Consider the following 15,686-nt stretch of genomic DNA (forward strand, 5'->3'; position numbering starts at 1 on the left):
ATCCAAACATTGCTGGGGTGGAGAATCCAACACGGCCTTGGGAAACATGTTCCACTGGTTCATTTCCCGCACTGGTAAAAATTGCACCTGATTTACAGCCTGGACTTGTCTAGCTTCAATTTCCAGCCATTGGGTCATGTTAGACCTTCCTCTGCTAGGCTGAAGAGCCCATTATCAAAGATTTGTTCCCCACTTATCTTGCACTTGGCTGTGTGAAAACACATGTGAATGGGCCCAGCTCACCAAGCTGGCGCTGGCACCGTATGTGTAACCGACCCATCCCATCATAATCAGCCGCCCCCCAGTCTTGGTGCCCCTGCAGACGTGCCCCGTGGCGGGTTTACATCGTCTCTCGGCTCACTGGGCTATTGACCAGCCCTGGAACAAGGACCAGGCCCTGTGAGCCCCCACTGGAAACAGCCCCCCACAGTCAAGCGCCCAGCCCCCCTGGCCCTCCCCAGCCGGCAGGAGCCCAGGGCCTGTGTCTGGAGCTGCCTGAAGGGACCTGGGAACATTCCCACCAGGGACAGCTGTACGGCCGCAGCCAATGGGAACGCGCAGGAGGCTGGTCCAAGGCTCCAGCGGCCAATGGGAGAGCTTGGTGGGTTGGTGGCGTTATTGGGAGCCAGGGGGTCTCCCGGCATGTGCCCGGGAAGGGGTGCGAGGCAGCTGGGCTGGGTCTCGGTGCCATGTTTGGGGGGGGATCTGCCCTTCGCGTCACCGTGACCCCAGCCTGGGGGACGTCACCGCAGCACCCGGACAGGCCAGCGTCTCTCTGCAGCCGCTCGCCCTGCGGGGTTCAGTCCCGGGGGAGCCTGGCCCATGAGCCCTGCCCTGCTCCAGGGCTCCTGACCATAGGATGATCTCAAAGCTCTTCAGGGACCATCCCTCAGCCCCAGAGCCCCCACCACCATGGCAGGAGGAGACTGGCCATATGTCACACAAGGGGAAACAGGCATAGGGTGCGTCACAACTCGCAGCAAGTCCGTGGCGGGAACGGGAATCGACCCCCAGAATCCTGACTCCCAGTTCTCCCCCACTAGCCCCCACTCCCCGCCCAGAGCCGGGACAGAACCCAGGAGTCCTGGCCCCTTCCTTAGCCCTTCTACCAAACGCCCTTAACTCCCGCTATAACCCGGGGCCCCTGGACCGACTGCGGCTGGGCTGGGCTAACACAGGCTGCCACGGGCACGGCCCAGACTGACCAGATTTAAAATCAGGATCAAAAACGTCTCAAAAATTCACTTTATTGCTGTTAGCAAAGCTGCACGGAGAGATCCAGGGCTGCAGGGTATGGGTCGAAGGATGGAGGGGCGGGGGGGGGGGCTATACAGGGGACTGGGCCCTTCCCACACAGACCCCGCCCTGGGCGCTGGGCTCAGCAGGGCTCGACCCCGGGGGAGTCACACACGGGCACCAATGGGGCCTTTAGTCAGGTGCTAGCGCTGGGGCTGCCCCACCCCCAGCCATGGGCCCGATCCCGCCCCACAGGACCCATTGACCGGGAATGGCCGAATCTGGCCCAAAGCCTTCTGGGTAATGGCTGGAGGGGCTTTACCTGGGGTGACTGACAGCAGCCTCTGGCCAACAGGGGCCGGGCTCGGGGCCCAATCCAGCGCCCACTGGAGTCAAGAGAAACCTTCCCCACGATGGCAATGGGGTTTGAATCAGCCCCGTGGGCCCTGCTGCCCCCTGACGAGGGGCGACCCCCATTCCCAACCCCATGGGGCAGCAGCCCTCTCCCTGGATAGGTGCCCCCCTCCCAAGCCCAGAGTGGAGGCAGTGGCAGCCTGAGGGGCCGACTCCCCAGGGAGTCTCTAGTGAGTTGGCTCATCATGATTACAGGCCCAGGAGGTTCCCGCCTGGGTACAGCAGCTGGCACCAACGGGCACGGAGCAGGGACGCTGGGGGCAGAGCTGGGGTGTGTGCGCGAGTGGGTCTCATGAAGGCACCTGGGAAGGATTCAGGGACCCCGGCTCCTCCCTGCGTTTATCTGAAAGGCAAATAGGGTCAGTTACCAGGAGCCCTGGGCCCCAACGCGAAGCTCGCAGGGATCAGGACCACTCCCCAGCACCCCCAGGGAGTCTCCCTTTGACATGGGGGCGCTGCATGGGAGAGGGATTGTGAGTGGCTGTGGGGGCACAGCAGTTGGGGGGTTCTCCCCATAGGGTGCTGGGTGGAGGAGGGGCTGTGGCTAGCTGGGGAACACAGTGGGATCTCCCCAGGGGGTGATGGGTGGGCCCAGGGGCTGTGGCTGGCTTGGGGGGGCACAGCAGGTGGGGGGGGTCTCCCCAGGGGGTGATGGGTGGGCCCAGGGGCTGTGGCTGGCTGGGGGAGCACAGCGGGTGGGGGGGTCTCCCCAGGGGGCGCTGGGTGGGCCCAGGGGCTGCGGGTGCCCTCCCCGGGCAGCGGCTACTCACAAGGGGCCCCGCGGGTTGCGGGCGGCGTTCATCTTCATGCCCTTGATGATGAGGATGGTGCCCGCGATGATGCCGATGATGCCCACGGCCAGGCCCAGGGCGCACACCAGGGTCTCGGTGGTCTCGGGGACGGGGGTGGGCATCTGGGCTTCTGGAGAGAGGGGGAGAGGGACAGGGCACGGAGTGAGGGGGGCTGTTCCCACCCCTCCCTCCCCGAGCTGGGATAGAACCCAGGAGTCCTGGCTCCCAGCCCCCCCTGCTCTGACCCATTAGCCCCCACTCCCCTCCCAGAGCCAGGACAGAACCCAGGCATCCTGGCTCCCAGCCCTGTGCCCCATGGGGTTCCCGGGCATCCCAGCCTTACCCCAGTGCTTCGTGAAGGGCTCGGGCAGCCCCCCGTGCTCCACCCGGCAGTCGTAGAAGTCGCCCTGGCTGGGGAGGAAGGGCAGGTAGGAGAACTTGCGGAAGGAGTCGTCCTGACGGGGGTAGAAGTCGGTCTCGTAGACGCCCCCTGTCACCTCCTGCCCGTTCTTCAGCCACGTCATGCTGAGCACGGGTGGGGAGAACTTGTCCACGAAGCAGATCAGGACGTTGGGCTCCCCCAGCTCCACGGGGTCTTCGGGGAACACGGTCACCTCGGGGGGCACTGGGGAGACAGGGGTGAGTGGGTCCCATTGCCTGCCCCATAGCCAGCCAGTCCCAGCCCTGGGACCAGATCAGAGCCAGCACCCCCTAGAGGGGAAAGGCCCCGTGCCCCATTCCCTGCCCCCCTGAGCCAGCCAGTCCCTGGTGCTCACGCTCCAGCTCAGGGGTCTCTCCCCAGGACTGTGGGGGTGTCACCGGGGCCGTCCCAGCTCCCTGCCCTGACGGCTCATGGTGCACCAGGGGCAGGGGGGAGAATCCCTCAGGGGCAGGGCCTGGGGCTGGGCAGGGGCAAGGAACAGCCCTTGGCAAAGAGATGCCCTGGGCCACCAGCCTGGAGAGTGTGAACTGCCCGGACCCCCTGCCCTGCACAGCCCTGGCCCGGCTGACTGGCTCCCCGGAGCCCTGCAGGGGCTGTGGGGGGAGCTGAGGGGGGACACACAATCTTTCCGATGCCTGGTACTGGGCTCACGTGGGGAGTCTAGGGTCCCTTGGTGAGCAAAATTGAGGGAGGGCCACAGTAAAGGTGCCTGTCAGGGAAGGTGCCACCCCCCTGTCCTGCTGTACCATTCTGGGCCCGTGTGTGGTTGAAGCTTTCGATAAGACTCTCCAGGTTCGCCTTGCCCACAGCTGCATTGCCCAGGGCGCCCTGCGCCTCGAAGCTGGTGAACTTGCCGAAGTCGGGCAGGCGCCAGACGGTCTCCTTCCTCTCCAGGTCCACGTGGAAGATCTCGTCCTGGTCGAACTCGAACATGAACTCCCCGGACACCTGCTGGGACTCCTCCGTCCGCTGGTAGAACTCCACCTGGGACAGCATGTTCTCCGCTGCGGGGAGACGGGCGTCAGCACCAGCCACCCGGGCACAGGGTCTCTGAGCGCTTCCCCTAAGGCCACAGCCCCCCAGCTCCTGGGCAGTGACACTGGCATTAGGACCCCCGGTGCGAGGGGAAAGCAGCCACAGAGAGCACAGGGACCCCTGGCATCACACTGGGGCATTGGGGTCAGCGCTGCCTGGGAGGGGGCAACGCCCCTACTGTGCCTCCCTCAGCTCATTTGGTCACTACAGTTCTCCCATCCAGGAAGTGGTCAGGCCTCTACCCACTTAGTTTGTGAGGGGTGAACGTGACCCCAGTCCAGAGAGGTGTGGGGTGAGGTGGGGTTGGAGGTTGAGACTGCAGGACATTTCATTCTCCAGTCTGTCCATGGGGCTCATTCCGTGTCCCGGTGTCACCACGACCTGGTTCTCGGGGCGATTTCAATTCCTGGCCCCCAACACTCACCCCCCTGGGGCCAGTCACTGGGAGACCCAGGAACTCCCCAGCCAGAGACATTAAAGCTGCAATGGGGGGGTCAGACACCCTCTGGGAGGGGGAGGGGTCTGGCTCAGGCCTGAGGCTGGCATCCCCCAGGGCCCAAAGGAGGAAACTTGCCACCACTAGCCGAGGAGAGAGTCAGCACCACAGAGTCCGCTTCCCCCCGTGGGTCTGAGCCCTGGGGGGACGGGGGACAATGGGGACAGGCCAGGGGCTCCCTGCTCAGCACAGACGCACTCACTGCTCGGCAGGGTCTGGCCCAGAAACAGGTCTTTGGGGAACGCTCCTGCATCTCCCCTGTGCCTGGCATCCCCTGGGAGATCAGCCTCTGAGTGCCTGTGGGGGAGGGGGCTGCACCCCAGGGCAGGGCTGTGTCGTACCCAAACCACAGCGACTTCCCCACGATCCCTCGGCTGCCCCCGTGCCGGCTTCCCCTCCCCCCTCCCTGACACAGGGGTGAAACCCTTCCCTCCCTGCAGCCCCACCCTGCCCAGATCAGCCCCCCATCCTGCCCACCAACCTCATCCCCTCCCCACTGTGAGGTGAGACCCTCCTCCCTGCAGCCCCCCCCAAATCTGGCTCCCCTCCATACTCCTCCATGCCCCATCAGCCCCCCATTGTCCCTCCCTGGGGGTGGGAGCCGGGCGCTTGGGGGGTGAAGCCACCCCATCCCTCCCCTCGCCCCGGGCCCAGGTGTCTCACTCCCCGCCCCGCCCGTACCTGTCACCGCCCCGGTGCCCGGCAGGGCCAGCAGGGTGAGCAGGGCCAGCTGGGCCATGGGGACGCCCCGTCCTGCGCCCATCTCCTCTCCCCGGACACTGGGTTGCGTGTGGAGCCGGCAGTGCTAGGGGGCCGAGGGGGGCACGTGTCACACCCTGGGGGGGCAGGGCTGGGGGCAGTGCCCGGAATTGGCCAGGGGAGCCTGGCCCAGGGGCCCGCACCCAATGGCAGAAATCCCTGCGCCGACCAGGCTGTTACCGGGCAGAGCAGCAGCGCGGAGCCTCGCCGAGAGGAGATGGAGAAATTCCGGCCAGGTGCCGGGCGCCAGGTTCTGGGGCTGCTTGGCAGGGCCTGCAGTGGGGTGGGGTGGGCTCCGACCAGCAGCCCAGTGTGGGGACTGTGCCGCTAGGACAGGTTTGCTCCCGGTGTGGACATAGTGCGGCCAAGGGGGGAGTCTGTCCCTGGTGTGGACGCGGCACTGCCGGGGGGGCGTTGTCTCCGGTGTGGACATGGCACTGCCACAGGGGTCTTATCTCCAGTGTGGACACGGTGCTGCCAGGGGGACTAGTCCCCAGTGTGGATGTGGCGCCATTGGGAGGGGTTTGTCCCCGGCTCAGGCCTGTAGGGGTGGGGGGAGGGGAAGCTCAGAACTTCTGCCTATGGGGCCAGCCCCGAACCTTCCACTGGGGCTAAATTTACCCCCAACAAACCAGAGACCCCCCCACACACACACCCGGCCTGCCGCAACCCCAGCAGGGAGGGGGCTTTGGGGGATCAGGGGAAGGGGACAGAGTGTGCCAGACACTTTGCTGTGTGTCCTTCTCTGGTGGCATCTGGGCTAGTGCCATGGCAGGCGCCGGGCGAGTCCTGCAGCCCGACCCCAGACCCTGCTCTGCCCCCTACGAGGGAGAAGTATGGAACCGAGCCCTGCTGGGGCCAGCTCTACCTGGCGACTGGTGACGCTGCCCAGCCCCGATGCTGACTGGCCCCTGGGCTGGGGGTGCCCAATCCCCGGGGCTGTGGGCAGCGTCCTGGGGCTGGTGCTCGGAGCTGGGCAGAGAAGGTCTCAGGCTGGGGGGTCCCGACGACTTTCCAGATCTCTCCCTTCTGAGCAGCGATGGGGACTGGTCGGATCCTGGGGGCCGGGAGCTGCTGGGCTGGGGCTCTGCTCGTGGCACTGACGGTGCTGAGAACCCACCTGGCTCATTGCACGGAGCCTGAAGGTGAATAAAGACCCCAGCACCCCGGGGAGCCCCGTCCTGGGCAGGCGCTGGGCGTATCTGGGGGTGGGGGGGTGTCAGACCCCAGCGCCCCGGGGAGCCCCGTCCTGGGCAGGCGCTGGGCGTATCTGGGGGTGGGGGTCAGACCCGACATGTCCCGGGAGCCCTGTGCTGCCTGTGCCGGTCCCCCCCCGCTCAATGTCTCCCCGCCGCCCCCCGTCTCTGCCCTGCATGCCCGAGTCGGGGCTCGGCGTTCCTGTCACGCCCCTGCCGGCCCGCCGGGCTCCCCGCTCCCGGGGGTGGGCTCGGGGCGGCGGGTTCCTTGCAGCTCTGACGGCTTCGGCTGGTCCCCCCCGCTGGGCTGCGAGCCGGGTCCGGAGGGGGAGGGGCAGCGGCAGCGGGGGGGGCCGGGCTGAGCCGAGCCCGTCCCCCCCAGGGCGGTTCCTGTACCAGACGAAGTCCGAGTGTCACTTCACCAACGGCACCGGGCGGGTCCGGTTCCTGGACCGGTACCTCTACGACCGGCAGCAGTTCGTGCACTTCGACAGCGACGTGGGGGTGTACGTGGCGGACACGGAGGTGGGGCGGAGCTGGGCCGAGGGCTGGAACAAGGACCCGGCGATCCTGGCGGACCGGCGGGCGGCGGTGGACACGTTCTGCCGGCACAACTACGGGGTGGCGCAGACGGGGAGGATGGTCGGCCGCACAGGTGAGCGGGGGGCGGGGCCAGGGACGGGGGCGGGGCCCGGAGAGGGAGCGCGGGCCGATGTGGACACGTTCTGCCGGCACAACTACGGGGCGGCGCAGACGGGGAAGGTGGTCGGCCGCACAGGTGAGCGGGGGGCGGGGCCAGGGACGGGGGCGGGGCCCGGAGAGGGAGCGCGGGCCGATGTGGACACGTTCTGCCGGCACAACTACGGGGCGGTGCAGCCGGGGAAGGTGGTCGGCCGCACAGGTGAGCGGGGGGCGGGGGCGGGGCTCCGAGGGGGCGGGGCCGGAGAGGAGAGCGCGCGGCGGGGGCGGGGCTCTGAGGCGGCGGGGCCAGGAGAGCGAGCGCGGGGGCGGGGTCATGGGCGGGGCTATGAGGGGGCGGGGCCGGAGAGATGTGCGCGGGGGGCGGGGCCGCAGCAGGACACGCCCTGCCCCGCGCCCTCCTCCTCTCGCTGGGCGCGATCCGCCCCCTGCACCCCGGGGGGGGGAACAGAACGTCTCGCGCCACGGCGGGGGGGGCAGCAGGCGCTGGGGCGGGGTCACGGGGGGAAATCTCCCCTCTCCCCCCCCGACCCCCCCCGGTCTGGCTGCGGCGCCCCCTGTCGGCAGGGAGCAGAGCCCCACCCCGGGTCAGTCTCTGGGGGGCCGGTGACCCCCCCCTTCCCAGCCCCACCCGGCCCTCTGAGGGGTTCAGCCCCCAGCGCCCCCCCAGACCCCGCTTGGGGCAGGCGGCTGCTGCGGCTCCTACCCCCCTTCCTGGGCTCGGGGGGCCGGGCGATGGGGTAGAACATTCCCCTCCCCCCAACCCCGCCCCTCCCCCCTGGGGTCCCCACGGGCAGGGGGTCAGCGCAGCCCCTGGTCCCTGGCTGAGACCCCGTCTCCCAGGGCCCCGAGGGTCAGACCATCCCCGGCTCTGTCCCCATGGGGGTGACAGGACGCGACTCCCCTCAGACCCTTCCTGCCAGAGCCTGCCCAGGGCAACAGGGGGCAGGAGAGAACCAGCCCCACCCCAGGCCAGTGAGCGGGGAACGGGGTGGCCAGGCAATCAGACCCCACACACCATGGGGAGCCCCGTCTGTCCTGGGCATGTCCCGGAGAACGGGACCTTACACATCCCGGGTGCCCTGCCCCGGGCAGCTGCCAGGTGTATTGGGGGGGTCAGATGCCCTGTCCTGGAGAGGCACCGTGTGTAAGGTTGGGGGGATTGGACTCCACACACCCTGGGGGGCATTGCCCTAGGCAGGTGCTGGGCACATGCGGGGGGGGATATTTCCCTGGAGGGGCCCCTGTTCTCTCTGAGCCTCCGTCCGTCTCCAGACCCTTTCCCATCTCTCTCTCTCTCTCCCCCCAGTTCAGCCCAAGGTGAAAGTTTCCCCCACGACATCGGGGTCTGGGCCCCACTCCCATCTTCTGGTTTGCTCCGTGACGGGGTTTTACCCCTCGGGGATCGAGATCAAGTGGCTGAAGAATGGGCAGGAGCAGACGGCCGGGGTGGTGTCCACGGAGCTGCTCCAGAACGGAGACTGGACCTTCCAGATCCTGGTGATGCTGGAGATGAGCCCCCGGCGCGGGGACGTCTACACCTGCCAGGTGGAGCACATCAGCCTGCGGGGCCCCCTCAGCGTGAACTGGGGTAAGAGCCTCTGGGTCACCCAGCCCCCACAAATACCAGCCCAAGCCAAGACTTCAAAGCGCTGTCTACCGTAGCCTTTCGGTCTATTTACGGTTAATTACACTCCAGTGGGTTCAGCTCTGGGCTGCAGTCCCAAGTTCCACAACCTTGTCTCTGTTTCTTCTGGATTTAGAGCCCGTAGGAACACACGGAATCGTAGGCACCCAACGCATACAAGTCCTTTAGCAGTTTTGTGAAGGTTACCAACAAAGTTATAGATGTCACCGCATATACAAGTCCTGAACATAAGTCCCACGAGCTAGTTACACCTCCAGACTTACTCACCTCCTCCGAGATGGTGTTAGAGTCTGTTGCCCTCTCCTGGATTGACCGTCAATATGCGGGAGCGGTTCCTGCTGGCGTTTTCCGTAGGACGCTCCATTTTCCTGCTCCGAGCACTTGGAAATATTTATTGGAAACTTTGGTTTTATTTGAAACTTTAATTTCACTTCCTGCTTTTTGTACTCCCTGGGCGGAGTTGAAATCCAGGTGCTGGTTTAGTTGCTACGGCGGTGGGCTGAGGTGGGGTGTGCTGACTGCTCAGTGGCATGGAATTCATTTGCTGCTCTATTTCTTACATGGCAACGCTCGGGAGAATTTAGGTTCGGGGTCCAGTACCGATGCGTGTCCACCCTGCGAGCACTCCTCCAGAAGTGCTGAACTCATTCTCTAAAGCTTATCGTTATAGTCAAACCCAACAGGTGCCAATGGTAGAAACTTATTTTGCTTTGGGATTCACAGATTAATTAGATCAGGGATTTTGGAAACAACAGCTGTAACAGCTGGAGAGACTTCATTTAAGTTTTGATCATCCGTACGAAGACGCCATGATCCATCTGGTTTTTGTCCTGGCCAGATGGGAGAATTGCACCTGGAAGTACACGCACAAATGATTTCTTGTTGCAGCAGAGAGTCAATGGTTTTAGCAGTATAAGGTTTGGCCTGATTTGGGAAAGGACACTGCTTGTGTGGGGGGAAACTTTCTTCTAACATTTTAACAGTTACATCCAGATTTTTACATTTATGCTTGTGTTTAGCAAAAGCATCGACCCTACTCACAATTTTTAGAGCACTTGTATGAGCCCTGCTAACCCAAATCTATTGACCTGGGCTGGGAACTCCTCTTCTCCCTGTCTCACAGCACAAGGACAAGGGGACACTCGATGGAGGGGGCAAATTCACACCTGGGAAAAGCAAGGACTTTTTTCACACACTGTGTAGTTACCCTGTGGAACTAACAGCCACAGGATATAACGGACCCAAGAGCTGAGCAAGGTTCACAAAGGGGTTGGCCATTTCTGTGGCTCACAGGAGTATCCAGGGCTAGACGAGTTCATGCTGGCAATGGGCAGGATGTCAGACCTCGCGCTGCAGAGCCGGAGCCCGATCTCTGATGATCCCAGACCGGGAGGAGCCCTGATCTCCCATAGCTGCACCTGCGGGCTCTGGCCCCGGGCTCTGCCCCGGCTGGCGCTGGTCCCTGGTGCTGATGGGAGCCTGGCCCGGAGGCCTCTGGCTCTGACCCGGCTGCCCGTTCCCCTTTCCCTGTCTCACAGAGGCACAGTCTGATGCTGCCAGGAGCAAGATGCTGACGGGCGTCGGGGGCTTCGTGCTGGGGCTGATCTTCCTGGTGCCAGGACTCCTCATCTACCTGAAGAATAAGAAAGGTGAATGGCTCCGGGCGGGGACGGGGCACCAGGGTTTCTCTGGGGGGGGGGGATATGGGCCTGGCTGCAGGCTCCTCCCCACCCCCCAGCAGGGGCTGCTCAGAGCCTGGCAGGGGCCCCCCAGCTTCTAGTCTGCTGGGGCTGGGGCCGGGGCTAGGTCAGATCTCCCCCTCCCCCCCCGCCCCTTAGGGCAGGGACAGAGCAGGGGCCATGGGGCGATCTCAGTGGGAGGCCCCAGGGCCAGGCTGGGAGCTCCCACTCTCCCCTCCCCCAGCCGAGGCCCCGGGGTGGGACAGAGACCCCGACACCTCGCAGTGGGGGGAGCTGCCCCTACCCCGGGGCTCAGAGCCTTTCCCGTCCCCTCCCTCTAAGCAAGGATCCTGGGGCAGGGATTTACAATACTGTAATAATAGGCTGGGGGGGAACCCCAGGTCTGGGGGTTAGACGGGGGCTGGGGTCCTAGTGAGGGGCGTTCCATGCCGTGGGGCGGGGGCTGGAGTTCTGACCCCCAGGATCCGGCTTCTCCTGCCCACGGCTTTGACCATGTCTCTCTTTGTTTTTCAGGGCGCCCCATTCCCCAACCTGCAGGTAATTTCAATTCCCCTCCCCCTGTTAAACCCGCCTCCCCCCACACTGACCACAGGCTGCCTGCGACACCCGTGGGACCGCTGCTACTGCCCCTCGGCCCATGACACCCGCCCGGCTCAGCCCCGGGGCAGCTGGGCAATGGGGCGTTGGCACCACGGAGGAGGAGTCTGCGGCTCCCTCGGTCCCCGTTCAGGCCGATCCCCGAGCTGCTCCCGGGGGCAGAGGGTCCTGGGTCCTGCCGAGCATCGCCCAGCCCTGCGGCTGCTGGGCAGAGTCCCTGGGGGTGCCCTGGGGCCTGGCAGAGAAAATCCCCCATCCCTCCCGCTAGCCCCACGGCCAGGGGCTGATTTCTCTCCCCTCTCCCTGCAGGGCTCCTGAGTTAGATCCTGAGCGTCAGATCCCCCGGCCGGCAGGAGTTTCCGTCCGTCTCTCCCAGCCCCTCGCCCAGCCTGGAGAATGCAGAACCTGGGGCCGGTCCCTTCCCATCCCCATCTGGTCCCTGCGCTCTGCCCGGCTCCAGCCCCCGCTGCCCCCACCTGGGGACCCGTCCCTGCCCCTCAGTCCCCACAGGGTCTGCCCCGGGGGCGACCCCTCCTGCGTTAACCCTTTCCCTGCCCCAGCCCAGCCCCACGTTCCCTCTCGCTGACCCCGCGGCCCTCGGGGAACCTTTGGGGGACGCTGCTCCACAGCCCGGGAGGAAGCCGGACCGAGGCCGGGCGCTGTTAGAACTGCTGCACCCTAATAAACCATCCCCAGCCCCCCCGGCTCTGTGCTCACTGCTCCCCCGGGGCCGGGACAGGGCTGGGGCCACTGGGCCCGCTGGGCTCTGGCTGGGGGGAGCGGGACGCAGGGCACAGAGCAGCTGCCCTGGGGGAGGGGACTCCCCAGACACACCATGGGGCCATTTAGCGGCTGGAGGGATCAGGGTTGTTGTGCTGGGGAGGGCCCTGGGCAGGGCCGGATCTGACGGGAGGGAGGGAGGGGGAGGACCCCAGAGGGGGGCTCTGGGGGTGGGGGTGACCCCTGGGGGAGGCTGTGGGTTCCCAGTCCCAGTGCAGACCGGTTCCTTCCCCAGGGGTGGGGGCAGCAGGGAGGAGGCTGTGGGGGCAGGGGCCCAAAGCCCCTTTCCCAGGGGAGAGGGAGCCACAGAGCTCCTGGTTTCCAGCCCAGCTCTGAGTACAGGCCCCTGCAGACTCCAGCCCTAGAGCGCGGCCCCACCGGGCTTTCCCTGCACAAGCTCCGTCTGGGAGGGCAAGTGGACGGGGCTGTGCTGAAGGGCCGGGATGGGGGGGAGGGACTGGCTGGCTCAGGGGGCCAGGGCCAGGACATGGGGCCTTTGCAGTCCAGGGCCGTCAAGCCGGTGTCAGCGGAAAGTCCCCGTGCAATTGCCCACAGCCCAGTGGAGACATTTCTCTGGCCCCGCGACCCCGAAAGGGTTAACTCCCTACGTCGTTTCACACCCCGTCCGCCTGTGGGTGGACAGACAGACAGACTGAAATCTGCTTTTCCCCCTCAAGTGGTTTCACTTCCCCCGCCCCCAGGGATGGTTCTGAGCCCCCCGCCCCGGGCCCCAGCACTATCCAACACACTCTGCTCCCCGGCCCTCCCGGCCTGACTCTGCCCGACGCCCGGTGATGCCGGGTCGATGCCGCGCTGCCCCTGGCCGAGCCCCGGAGGCGCTAACCCCGGCCCAGCGTCCTGCTTGTTGGTGTGTCAGTGAGACACCAGGGTCCCATGGGCGGGCGTTATTTCGGTGCCAGGGACTTTCCACCCGTAACCACCCGGGCCTGCGGCCTGGCCGGCATCCGGGGGCCTGGCCCAGCCCCACACCTGCACTGGAGAGGAATAAACTACGAGTGAAATGCAGCCCCAGTCGGTGTCCTCACCCCACGGTACAGAGGGGGACACTGAGGGCGAACGACTTGTCAGAAGCCACAGAACTGTGATAGAACCCAGGAGCCCTGGCTCCCAGCCCCCCACCCCCACATGCTAGAGACAAGCATGGGGGCTGTCTGTCCATCTGGGGTGCTCAGTCAGAGGAGTGGGGCTGGTGTGGAATGAGGGGTCCTGGCTGAGGATGGGGGTTTGGGGGTGCTCAGGTTCGGGGTGCAGACAGAGGGACAGGTTGCGGGTCACAGACACAGACATCCCTGCCCAAGCAGGACCCTCTGCGGCCGGCTTTCCTGTGGGCGGGTTCTGGGGGTGTGGGGGGGGGTCTGTCGGACACGTCCCCTCCCTCATGGGTGAGGCACTTTCCAAGAAATCAGGGCCATCCTGCGCTTCCCCCACTGGATTCCCCCCACCCCACCCCATGTTCCTGCTCCCCGCCCCCCTGAGCTCTATGGAGAGGGTGCTGCCGTGGGGGTGAACGGAGCGCCCCCCCAGTGACACTCTCAGAGACAGACACGGGTCGCTCCCTGCCCCACGGCGTCAGCAAATGCTGCTCCCTGCAGGGACCCCAGGCCAAGGGATCCCCCTGCCCCATCCCACCCCGGCACAGACCCATAGTGTGACAAAGTGGGACTGTTCTTAATGTTTCCTCTGAATACTGTAGGGGTGCCTCAGTTTCCCCAAGGCAGTTCTTAAGTCTCTAGGGGGTGGGATAAGGGGGTGTAATTGTTGCAGAGGAAAGGGCCAGGGTACATAAATGGCCGACACTCTGTCTCCTGGCAACTGATGGCCTGGGCCCTTCCCCCCTGCGAGGTGAGAGCTAAAGGGTTGGAGAACAAAGGAATCCGGTGACCTCCTGGCCCGGGAAAGGGACAAAGCCCAGAGCAGGGCGGGGCTGGAGAGAGTTTCAGTTTGGGGCTGGCTGGGGACGTGGAGTGAAGGGCAGACGTGGTTGTCTGGCTCACTGCCCCCCAGAATGGACCCAGCTGAGGGGTCCTGTTCTCTGCACCTACAAGCTCTGTGTTTGACCATGTTCCTGTCGTCTAATAAACCTTCTGTTTCCCTGGCTGGATGAGAGTCACGTCTGACTGCGGAGTTGGGGGGCAGGACCCTCTGGCTTCCCCAGGACCCCGCCTGAGCGGTCTCGCTGTGGGAAGCGCACGGAGGGGCAGAGGAGGCTGAATCCTCCAAGGTCAGACCCAGGAAGGTGGAGCCGGGGGAGCTGTGTGTCCTGCAGACAGGCTGCTCCCAGAGAGGAGACTTCCCCAGAGTCCTGCCTGGCTTTGTGGGGAGCAGATCCAGAGCATCGTCCGGGGACTCCCTGACACATAGCGAATCCCATCCCAGAGCCGACAGCCTGCCCCACAGGGCTCCAGAGAGCAGGACAGGGTGTGAGCAGCAGTGGGGGGAATCTAGGGGCTCTGCAAAGACCAGCTGCTCCCCCTGGGGCAGGGGTCACGCCCTCTCCCCCCTCCCCACCCAGCTTGCGCCCACCCAGCAACAGCTGCCACCACCACAAGATCTTGTCTTTAGAGCTGGGCATTTGCAAGGGACAGACCCTCCCCCAGGGCAGGAGACACATGGGGGGACCCCAGGGGGAAACACAGCCCTGCTCCCCCACCTCCACCCCGGCAGAGAGGGCAGGGTCCCATGGTGGGGGGGCCTTGGTGGGGCCAGGCTGAGCAGGGGGCAGGCCGGGTCCTAGGGCAGTGCCAGGCGGCTGTAGGGCCTGGCTATGGAGGGCCGGGTCCCCAGCCGGGGTCACTCGGGACTGACTCATGGAGTGACCGCGAGTCACAGCCAGTCTTGGGGGGCCAGCCTGGGCTGTAGCCGGGCGGACGTACAGCCCGTCAGGACAAACTCTGGGCAAGGCCGGACGCAGGGATCCCGGCTGAAATCCCCGGGGCCGAGTTACGCAGGAGGCCAGGCTGGCTCAGCAGATCCCAGGGGACGTTTCAGAGACCCAGGACTGCATCCCCCAGAGCCCTGGCTCGGGCGATTCCGGGGATCCCCTGGCCCCAGGCCCGTAACCCCCCAACACAGAGACCATCAACATTCACATTTCACACCCGTTAAAAACGCCCCTCCCCGGGCTGCTACCGCAACCAGCTCCGGGCGCCTGCCTGGACACCTCGGAGCCCAGCTCCTCGGCCGGTCGGCCCCTCTCCTCCAGGGAGACCCCTGCACCCCCCAACTCTGGGGAAGGGGCAGCACTGGAGAGCTGGAGGATCTCTAAGGCCCATGGCGATGGGGCCACCGGGGTCCAGCTCGGGGGACCTTGCTGGGGTGGGTATGTGGGGGGGAAACGCAGCATGGGGGGGGGGCTCAGTTTGACCCCAAACCAGCAGAGCACATCAGCACACGCGGCTTCTCACATAATCCAGGGGGTCGCTCACCAGCTCATAGCTCGGCACGTTTGCAGGATCGGGGCCTCTAGCCCCTTAGTGACCTGCCTGTGTCCTCCTCCCCCGCCGTTCTTAGCCCCTGGGATCTCGTTCCAGCTCCTCCCGCTGCCGGACACGGACCCGGCCGGGCGTTTCCCCTCGGGCCCAGAGGGTAGAAAATGGTGTCTGGTGCTGGGCCGAAGGGGGTCTCCCCTAGTACATTAATTAATGCTTAAAAAATACATCACAATTAAATACATGACAGAGCGAAGAAGCTGCCATGACAGACTTTCCTTCACGCGAAGCTCTGGCGAAAGAAGAGAGACCCAGCGGGAGTAACGGGAGGGGGGATCCCAGGGAGGCCAGAGGGGCTGGTAGGGGGCGCGGACAGAGAACAAGCGTAGAGGCAGAGTGGCTGCAGGGTTGACCCCTGTGGGAGATGGCAAAGTGTGTCCAGAT

General features: G+C 65.4%; 2 protein-coding genes across 3 annotated transcripts; one reads left to right on the top strand and one right to left on the bottom strand.

Annotated features, from left to right (window-relative positions):
• Window positions 1-1,370: 1,370 nt before the first annotated feature.
• LOC141998006 (HLA class II histocompatibility antigen, DR alpha chain-like) lies at window positions 1,371-5,231 on the bottom strand. 2 transcript variants are annotated; one of them, XM_074970616.1, is made up of 5 exons: window positions 5,096-5,231; window positions 3,630-3,887; window positions 2,785-3,066; window positions 2,421-2,571; window positions 1,371-1,993 (listed from the first exon to the last, which is right to left on the bottom strand). In XM_074970616.1, the coding sequence occupies exons 1-5, from the start codon at window positions 5,175-5,177 to the stop codon at window positions 1,990-1,992; spliced, it is 777 nt and encodes a 258-aa protein (XP_074826717.1). In that variant the 5' UTR covers window positions 5,178-5,231; the 3' UTR covers window positions 1,371-1,989. The 2 variants fall into 2 exon arrangements, with proteins under 2 accessions (XP_074826717.1, XP_074826718.1); XM_074970617.1 differs by lacking the exon at window positions 1,371-1,993 and having other exon boundaries at window positions 2,417-2,571.
• A 947-nt stretch (window positions 5,232-6,178) lies between these two features.
• Window positions 6,179-11,710, top strand: LOC141998000 (rano class II histocompatibility antigen, A beta chain-like). The gene is made up of 6 exons (XM_074970605.1): window positions 6,179-6,318; window positions 6,752-7,024; window positions 8,378-8,659; window positions 10,255-10,365; window positions 10,930-10,953; window positions 11,323-11,710. Exons 1-6 carry the CDS (start codon window positions 6,213-6,215, stop codon window positions 11,334-11,336), a joined length of 810 nt encoding a protein of 269 aa, XP_074826706.1. The 5' UTR covers window positions 6,179-6,212; the 3' UTR covers window positions 11,337-11,710.
• Window positions 11,711-15,686: the final 3,976 nt, after the last annotated feature.

The sequence above is a fragment of the Natator depressus genome, chromosome 14 (assembly GCF_965152275.1).
Source record: "Natator depressus isolate rNatDep1 chromosome 14, rNatDep2.hap1, whole genome shotgun sequence".
Taxonomy (NCBI): Eukaryota; Metazoa; Chordata; order Testudines; family Cheloniidae; genus Natator; species Natator depressus.